Consider the following 9566-nt stretch of genomic DNA (forward strand, 5'->3'; position numbering starts at 1 on the left):
ACAGAGACAGAAGTTGAGTGCTTTGCCCAAGATTCCCAGTGAATCAGTGGCAAAGTCAGTATTTGAACACAAGCATTTAGATCTTAGATTCTGGTCTCTTAACCCCTTCCCTGTATTAATCTTGCACAGTGACTTAAACCCTCCAGCCTTCTTTTTCTCATCTATGCAATGGGGTGACCTCTGCCCTATAGGATTGTTAGTTGATTCACACATGAAACTGTGTCTTCACAGCCTGGAAAGCTTTGTGGAGCTTCTCAAACCCTCCTGGGGGAAATCTACTAGTGCTTTCTCCAGCTTGTTGCCATCTTCTGCACAGATTTCAACTTTCTCCCTCTCCAACTTACTCTGGCCAAGAACTCCCTTCTTGAGGCATGCCGTGTGTTGGGCAGTGAGCCAGAGCTTCTCTCCCCTGCCCCCAGTCTTGGCCCTGTCCCTCCTTTTCTTCTCTCAAGTTGTCGCTAGCACTCTGAGGGGTTAAGTCATACTGGGAAATGGCCCAGAAAGGGTACACAGCTTGTCCTTTGCATCGCAGAGTGGCTCCTTCACAAAACCCCAACGTCTGTTCACACAAACCTGGCTCAGTCAGGTCTTCCCCACCTCTGTGCATGCGTGTGTGTGTGCACACGCACACACATGTTCCTGGGGGTTCAAGGTCAGATTCGACGGCTATTGTATTAATGTCCTCAGAGCGCTCCATCCCCTTGGGCCCTGACTCTGACCAGCTGTACACCCTGTCTTCCTGCTTGTTTGATACCATCCACAAATAAGACAAGCCTGCCTTCTGTGATAGCATCAGGCCTGAACCACCATTTGATTCTGGAAGCAGGGAAACATAGAGAAGGGGAACAAACTGAGGGAGGTGGGCTTCTCAGTGACCTCAGAATCATCCTATAAATACTTCCGCTCTGCCTGGGTCTAGACTGAGGCAAAACGTGGCCTAGAGAGAGGTTAGGCCCCTGGCTGTAGCCACAGTGAGGCCCTACCTCCATAGGGCACAGGGTTAGGCACCATGGGGGCCTGGAGTAGGGGCCTTGCTCTTGGGCAACAGGATTTCAAAATCGGGTTTCAGTTCCTCAGCTCCTGAGGCTCCAGTGGAAAAAGTGATCTGCCAGGCTCCCTCTCTGTAGAGTTCCTCAAATACTTCCATGCAGAGCTGGCTTCAGCCCAAGAAAAGTATCTGGGTTTCTCACTCACCACTGCTTCTGTGGACCCATGGCACTACTGTGTCTCGCTTTATGCAGGCTCATCGTGGGAAGGGCTGGATTTGCCCAGAACTAACAGCAGGTGGTTTTTTCTCTTGTCTCCTCTGTAGCCAGCTTCTCTCCCAACACTCCTCACGCCCTGCCAGGAGCTCTAGCCTCCCTGAGCTGCTCTCATTTCTCCTAACGGGCTTTCCGCTTTGTCCTCCTTCTGGGTCTTCATGGTGCTGTCCAGAAAACAGTCTCCTCCTTGTCCTATACTCGGCTGCGAGCTCTCCAGGACACCCTTGCCAGAAGAGCCACCTCCTCCCGTATCAGGAGAGGCTCCTTTCTAGTCTAGCACCTGCTCTGGGCTCCTGGCTGTGCTGGGTCTGCAGGGTCTGGCCTGTGTGTGAGGGAGCTGATTGGACGCTGGGGGAGTGGGGTGGGGGGCGGTGGGGAGTGGGAGGTGAGGTTGAAGCTGCAGGCCTCCACACCAGGGACAGTACTTTTCTGGCTCACCCCCGGTTTCCAGCCCCAAACCTGAGCCTGCCACATAGCAGGAGGTGCACGGATGCTGTTAAATTACTGGATGAATTTGAGAAGCCTCACGGGGTCCTCCAAAGTCAACTTTCCCAGAATTGTGCATATACAGCTGGAATAAAACATGTAAATGTCAACACGGGTCAGGGAAGTGACTCCACTGAGATACTGGTCAGTGGAATCCATGGGGACTTGGCAGACACATTCCTTCTCTGGAGGGTCAGCTCTTCTGGAGTGTCATGAGAAGCCAGACATCTGGATTTGTATGGGCTACATTTCACTGTTTAAAGGTGGACACTGTGGCCGAGACATTGACCTGTGCTAGCTCACATTCCTCAGGCCCCCGTGGGGCCATGTGCCTAACTCCTCACCTGTCACACGCAAGAAGGGTTGTGTGTCACTCTCAGGCTAGTGCTTTCGAGCCAGGTATGACCCTGGTCTCTGCCACGGTGACCCCAAAAGCTGCATGTCCCAATTGGTGCCACTTCCAGATGGTCAGCCTGGGTCCCTGAGTGCCTCTGTGGAGCAGAGTCCTCTGCCAACCCACTGTGGATATGGATTGGGAAAGAGAAATAATGCTCCGCTGGGAAAAGCTGCTGGCATCTCAGGGATTTGTTACTGCAGCATGACCTAGACTATCCTGACTAATGCAGGAAATTATTCAGTTAAAAAATATATAGTTAAAAATAAAATGTAACCAGACAAGGCACACTTGCAAGACAGGTGACCTTGGTGGGGCTCCAGTGTGTGACTTCTGATTCACTACAGGACCCAGTTTACAATACTTTGATTCTCCCACAACATGTGGGGAATATGCCGATTTTGCTCTATTTAGTAGGAATACTTATAAGTGGAACATCTGTAAGTCATGCAGTGATTAGTTATTAACATGCTTCCTAAAGAGCTCTGGGCCAGGAGCTGCTAAAGACCCTCATGGCTTCAGTTGCCTGCCTTTCCCTCTCTGTGCTTTCATTTTCCCATCTGTGCAATGGGAATGTTGATCTCCAATTTTCTCAACTGTAGAACTCTCTGTTCAAATGGAATATTTATGCAAATCAGATTAAAGGGGGCTGCTTGGTTGACAGTGAGGTGGGTGTTGGGGAACCCCTTCCAGGGTTTTGCCTAGGACTCTGGATAATACTATTTGCAAAGCACAGTACTAAGTAACACATTCCCTGCACTGGCTTTCCAGAGAGCTTCAGTGTCCAGAATCTGCTCTTTAGAAGGACATGACCAACATGCTGAGCGGCTCCAGCTGGAGTTGGGTGGCATCAGTTGGGGTAAGGAGTCAGGAGGAAAGTGAAGAATGGGGTGGCTGGGTGATGGACATGGGGGAGGGTATGTGCTATGGTGAGCACTGTGAATTGTGTAAGACCGTTGAATCACAGACCTATACCCCTGAAACAAATAGTACATTATATGTTAATTAAAAAAAAAAAAAAAAAAGAATGGTCTAGGATTATAGATGGTCAAGTGAAAGGAGAAAGGGGAAGGTGACCTAGAGGGTAAGTAGCTTAGCTTGGCAGAGATGGAGAATGGGGCATGCCATCCCTGGGGAGTGCAGAAGATGAGTGAGCAAGGCTGCAGGGAGGCAATGAAGGGGACACTTCAGCAAAGGGGGTCTCTTCCAACTTGTTGGGCTGGGTCTGAGCCTTATGGGGTAGGAACCTTGGCCCCCTGGAAAAACAGCCTCTTCTTTGAGAGAATCACACATTTCTGTGTCTTCTGACATTCATCATCTGTCTCTCTGATTCTCACATGTCCACCCTTCCCCTCCAAGTAGACAACATCTCCATCTCCCTGAGTTCCAGAGCTAAACTTGGGGGTCACTCACAGACTTCCACTCCAAATCTGAACACTGTGCATTTGTGCCTCCTTTAGCAGACTGAACTTGAGATGCTTTTCACTCATTTTGATAATCCCTGTGTCTTGTAGAGTTCTAAAGTGAGGTGCACGTGTGACTGAGGGGTACCCTAGAGAGAACTGCTGAATGAGAGAGCTGCAAGGAAGGGAGAGAGAGAGAGAGAGAGAGGGAGGGAGGGAGGGACAGAGGGACAGATGGACAGAGAGACAGAGAGAGAGAGAGAGAGGAACCCCCCAGGAAGAAATCAAACAGAGATCCCTAGTTCAGAAGGTGCTTCTGAAACTGCCCCTTAAACATTCACTCTCCCTGTGCACTGGACAGAGCCTTGGACAATCTCTAATGGGATGCTTTTCAACCTTTAATAAAACAGACAATCTTATTTGTAAAGGCAGAAGCCGAATGAACAAACAGATTAAAGCAAGGCTACTTTGGTTGAAGCTGGAGTGGGGGAAAGGATGGGCGGAAGCTGGCCTCCCACCCAGGTGCAGTCCAAAAACCAGAGTGACTGACGCAGCTGGGCAGGCCAAGCCCTGCGGCTCTGGGAGGCCAGCCCTCTTTGTCCTGGCCTGCTCCCCTCCCCCAGCCCCAGGGTACACAGCTCAGGCCTCAGTGTTTCCTCCCAGGGGCTGGAGGAGGCTCTGTTTCCAACCGGAGGACTCAGAATGCAGCCAGGGCTCCTTGTCCCCAGACAAGGGGCCCCAGGGTGACGTGCCAGCCACGGTTACCTGTCCCCAGCGAACAGGCAGTGAACTGTGCTTGCTTTCCACTTCAGCGGCTGCTCGGCCAGCCGTGCAGGGGGGCTGCTAAGGACAGCCAGCACCCCAGCCTGCCTTGGCCATTGTCCCTGGCCTTTGATTTGGGACAAAGGACACTGAAGCCTTTACAACTGTGAGGCTTGGCCCATCCTACCCTTGTTTGTGGTCATGGAGCCGGTTATCACAGAAGAAGGCAGCTTTGTGGCTCTTCGGGTCACCACTGCAGCCCAATCCTGCTGGCCAGGGGCAAAGGAGAAAAAGGCTAAGGGAGTGGGGTTTTCATGAAGCCAAACTGAGTGCATTTGAAAGCCTTTTCTTTCAGGACTTTGTGCTGCCTACTTTTTCCTCTTATAATGCCCTCTCTTTTCATACAATGATGGCGAAAATAGATGCTCATTGTCCTTACTTGGCAAAATGGCAAATGCATCAATATCCAAATTTAAATGTTCTGGGGATGTCTGTGAGATCTGGTAACCTCTAATACTTTATAAAATTATGATGCTTATTTTCTTCTTTAGGCATGATTAAAATCAAATGTGTAAATAAAGTGACGTGGGAAGGGAAAGAAAGGAGGACAGAGCGGTGGGGCCCAGCTGGGAGCCTCGGAGCCAGGCTGCTTCCACTGGAAGGAGACAGGAGACTCAGAGAGAGGGCAGGTGCAGGGCCACTGCCTGGCATTCCTGAGAAGCCTACGTTCCCTGCTCGGCAGCCCATGACCACAACTTCCAAAGGCCAGCTGGGGGGAGAGGGCAGCAGGACACACTGAAAACAAGGAGCCTTAAAGCACCCCCCAGCCCCCCTCTGGCATCTGTCAGCCAGCAAATGGCAGGAGCCTTAGCCAGGGAGGAAGCTGCAGGGCTTGGTGCTGGTACCAGCTGCCTCTGAGAGGGGGCCTGGCTGGACACAGGCAGCCCCTCAGCAGCACATGTTCGCTGAGAAAGCCAGTTGTTGGGGTGCGGATGGCAGGCAGCGACTCAGCAGCTGCTGCCCCTCCACACGGCTGTCCTTCCCCCCCTCTCCAGTTCCAACGGCCGCCCCCCTCCCTCTGTCACCATCTGCCTTGGGCTCAGCCATGCCCCTCCCTGCCTCAGCATGGTAGCTAGGAAGGAGGACCCGGGGGGACACTCTGCGCAGTCCAGATGGAGGTGATGGTGGCTGAGGGAGAGCAGGAGAGGTGACTGCAGAGCCGCCAGCCACCTCTACCACTGCCTTCTCCTGGGCTTACTCACGGACCCCAACTTGCCTTTGCTGTGTCCTCCCCACCTTCAGGGTCCTGGGCTCCCACCCACAGGTCTCCCTGAGCCCATCTTAGCACCCAGGCCTCCCTGACCCTGCTGCCCTTCCTCTGAAGAGCTTGGTGCTCCACACCCGAGCAGGCTGGCCTTGCTCGCATCTTCCAGACAGCTCTAGCTCGGACGTGGCGCCTCGCCCAGGCCCCTGCGGCAGGATTTCTGGTTTCTGCTCTTGCTTTCCAAGGCACGGCAACCTGAGGCTCCCCTCCTGCTCCCTCTCTCATACACACCAGAGGCCGGAGGGGCCCTTCCTGCCAAAACCAGGCTCACCTCTTGCCTCTGGAAGTCGGTATCCATGCAAACAGGAATCCTCTCAGCCATGCTTTTTGGGTCAAACAGGTGCTCCGAATGACCAAGATCCTGAATGCCTGGGGCACAAGCCCTCCGAGCCAGCAGCTACAGGGCTGCACCGGGGGTTCTCCTTGGCTGCCCCCACCTCTGCTGTCTACTGCACCAGGCCTGTGGGTCAAGTGCAGTTGCTGGGGGTGCTTTCTTGGAATCTCTTGAAAGCCCTTTGGAATCTCTTGAAAGTGTTAACACACTCCCTGGGAAAATGCACATATGTGCATGAGTGTGCAAGTATGCACACACCAAATTTGTATACCACTGCAGGGGCCTCAGGAAGCCCCTATTCATGTGCCCCTGGATCCCCAGATCCCAGGTTAAGAACTTCTGCTTAAATGTGTCACAGTGAGAGAGACAGGAGGCAAAGGGGCCTCCCAGAGAGAAGTCTGGGTGTGGGTTTTGCTGCCGCATCCACCTGGCGTGTGACTCCAGCATGTTGTGCTGTCCCTTGGGCCTCAGTTTAGCCAGGATTGTACAGGCAGCTGGTCCAGAATGTCTTCAGGGCTCTTCCCAGCTCTGCAGCTATGGGGTTGCATGAGCTCCCTGCTCCCACCGCCCCAGAGTCAGGCGGGGCAAGCGGAAGAGGTGTGTAATCCTTCCCTCAGCAGTGCATCCTGGGGAAGGAGGTCAGGCAGCCAGAAAAGAAAACTGAGCAAACTGTAAGTTCCCCTTTAATAGAGAAAAAGCTATGGGAAGTACAGCCACTTCCTATTTGATCTTAATTTATTTAAAACAATTCCAAAATATTTCCTTCAGTGTACTCTGTGACCAGATAACCACCCAGCCTTCACAAGGATCTGGGTTTAAAGCTCTGCTCTGGTTTGTCCGCTGTGTGACCTTAGGCCAAGTCCCTTTCTCTCTCTGAACCTCAGATTCCTCATTAGCTGAATCACTGATTGCTGTCAGATGGGCCTCACATGGAGCTCACCCATAATAAGCCGAGGCTCCCATGACAGGTCGCAACGGGGGTCGGAAGAGATAGCGGGGTTCTGGAGATGGGGCTGTGAGCAAGGACATATGGCTGAGTTTACTCTCCAAACCAGGGCCCAGTCCAGAGTGCCTTCTGGAAGACCTCCTAGTCAGGGTCTCCCTGTGAGGCTTTGCATTGACAGAATCTGAACTGCGACATGCTGAGTTCTGCTCATGTTCTTGGTCCTCTGGCATTGTCCAGCTGACCTTGACCCGGGGGGCCCTGGACCTTCACTCTGTTCTCCACCTCCAGGCCACCCATTGGAGTCTCAGGGTGGAAACAGGGCCTCCCTTCCCACTTTCACAGGGGCTGTCTGATCTGTGGCCTCAGCCTCACCTTCCCTGTCAAGTCTTGAACCACCAGCACCACACACACAGAGAATTATGACAAGAACTATTGAAAATACACTTTGCCACTGACAAAGTGCTGAAACACACCCCATTACAACTTCCAGCTAGAAATTTTTGACCTATGTTTAATGCGTTCCATTGTCTTCCCTTCTTTCCCTTCCCCTTGTCTCCTCCCCCTTCCTCTCCTCTCGCTCCTCCAGTCTCTCCTTCCCCCCTTCCTCCCTCTAGCACCTCCCACCCTGGTGGCCACAGCTCAGGAATTATACTGGGGAGCAGGCTCACCTGTTAGTTCTACCAATTCATTGCAATTTTCTTTTTTTAAATCATGGCTACTGGCAACAAAGCTTGGTTGCCCCCTGAGCAGTTTAAAACTACAGAGAAGCTAGCAAGGGTTTCTTCAGCCAGTGCAAGTGTGTGGTTTTGGAGTCTAACCTGCTTGGGTTCAAATTCCAGAATCCCAGGCCCATTTGCTGCAACTTTATTTGTTTATGAAGTGAGGTTACTAAAGATCTCCTTACAGTGTTTTAAGAAAGCACCGGCCAGCACTGGCCTTGCACTGATGGTGTGTGAGAGGGGGCCGTCCCTCCCACAAGGCTGTGTCAGATTGTCAAAACTCTGAAGCATCTCTCCAGAATCAGAGAGTCAGGAGCATGGGGGGCTGGGGAGGGACAGGATGTCAGGCAGGGTGAACTCTGAAGTCAGTGGGTGCAATGAACGAGACCTGGCACAACAAAGTCTGAGTTCAAATCCTGACTCCACCACTGGGTGAAACTGGACAATTCCATAACTCTGTAAGCCTCAGTTTTCTCATCTGATAATGGGGATAATGAAAATATCAGGACTGTGAGAAGTAGGTGCCATATTGTGCTACTGCCCTTTGCACAGGTCTGGGAACCAGGCAAACCCTTTATAAATAGCGTGGTGAGGCAAGCCCCTCCTTCTGCTACCTTCTGCTATTATCTCGGCGCCGGTTTTCCATCTGTGAAATCTGAGGGTTGTGTCAGAGCCTCTTTGAGCCTCTCCCCCCAACTAAGATCAATGCCTAAGACGAGAGACAAGGTGAACAAAGGTGTAGCCTGCGGCCGCTCTCACCTATTCTGCCCAGATTTGAGCCCTTGAAGTGCCTTCCCCCTGGAGAAGGTGCCTGGCGCAGTGCCCGCTCTCAGCAGTGGGCCTGAGGCCCGGGCTGCGCCAGGCTGGCAGGGGGAGGGAACTCTGCACGCGGCAGCCAAGGGGCACCGGTCCCCAAGCTCCAGAGTCCACGGCTGGGGGCGGTCTCGGGCTCGGGGACGGGGGGAGACGGTGCTCCCCGGACGCCCCCAAACTCCTGCCTGTACATCACTCACCCTCCGCTCATCGCGCAGTCCAGAAGCCTCTGCCCGTGCTGTGCCCTCGCCGGCACCCGAGCTGTGTCCGCGGCGCCTAAAGCCCCAGGTCCCCGGGGCTTGGCGCGTAGGGCCCGCCCCTCCCCGCCCCTCGCCCAGCACTGGCCAATGGCCCGCCCCATCTGTCCCTCTCCGCCCCGCCCCTCCCCGCCTCCTCCCCGCCTCTCGCCTCGCGCAGGCCAATGGCGCCGCCCCGCCCGTCCCGCCCTGCCCCCGGCACACCGCGAAGGGTGGGCTCCGGGTGGTGCCCGAGGGGCGGCGGGGATGGTTGGGGAGTCAGACCCGAGACATGTCGCCGCACCATGACGAGGGCGCCCGGAGACCCTTGGAGGAAGCAGCCCAGACTCTGCTTGGAGGGTTCGGGGTGTGGGCGGAGTCCGGGACCCTTGCGTGACCAGGACCCTGGGCTTCCAACAAAGGCCGCTGATTGGGCGCCGAAATTACTAGTGTGCGCTGGGGAGGACGTTATCCGTTATCTTTTTTGCTCATGGGGCACCTGTGTGTGGTCCTGCTGTTTGATTGGCGTGGCCTGTCAGAGCTCCACCGCGTTTAAGAAATCGGATCCGACGGTGAAGAGGAGATAAACTTCTCTTCCAGTCACCGAGGCAGAGGGGACTGAAACCCACAGGCCTTTGGGGGAGCTCAGATAGTTCAGTTTCTGGGGTGTGGGGATGGCGGGGGTGTGGTGGGGGATGGGGAAAGGGCTAATGGAAACGTTTGCAGTTTCTGTTTTATATCACCAGCCCTAGTCCTGACCTTTGGACCTCTTCTCCCCCGCTCTCAACACAAATCATTTTAGTGTCATTTGACCTGTGGTTCTTAATCTTTGTAGAAACAGATGGCCATTTTAGAACCTGGTATGTACCTTCTAGAAAAATGCAGGT

The 9566-nt window shown here is 53.7% G+C and overlaps 1 protein-coding gene across 4 annotated transcripts in view; it reads right to left on the minus strand.

Annotated features, from left to right (window-relative positions):
- RASSF4 (Ras association domain family member 4) overlaps positions 1–8768 on the minus strand; it is a 31775-nt gene extending 23007 nt beyond the window's left edge. The window contains exons 1-2 of one of the 4 annotated variants that reach the window (XM_035724200.1): positions 8644–8717; positions 5903–6091 (exon numbers count right to left, since the gene is read on the minus strand). Coding sequence is in view for 1 of the 4 variants with exons in the window: in XM_035724201.1 (XP_035580094.1) it covers positions 8644–8654 (11 nt within the window). In the remaining 3 variants the exon portion in view is untranslated. Of the gene's footprint in view, positions 1–5902; positions 6092–8643 lie in introns of all 4 variants that reach the window. The other 3 variants (XM_027589703.2, XM_035724201.1, XM_035724199.1) reach the window with 3 other exon arrangements.
- Between the last annotated feature and the right edge of the window lie 798 nt (positions 8769–9566).

Source organism: Zalophus californianus, chromosome 15 (genome assembly GCF_009762305.2).
Source record: "Zalophus californianus isolate mZalCal1 chromosome 15, mZalCal1.pri.v2, whole genome shotgun sequence".
NCBI classification, from domain to species: domain Eukaryota; kingdom Metazoa; phylum Chordata; class Mammalia; order Carnivora; family Otariidae; genus Zalophus; species Zalophus californianus.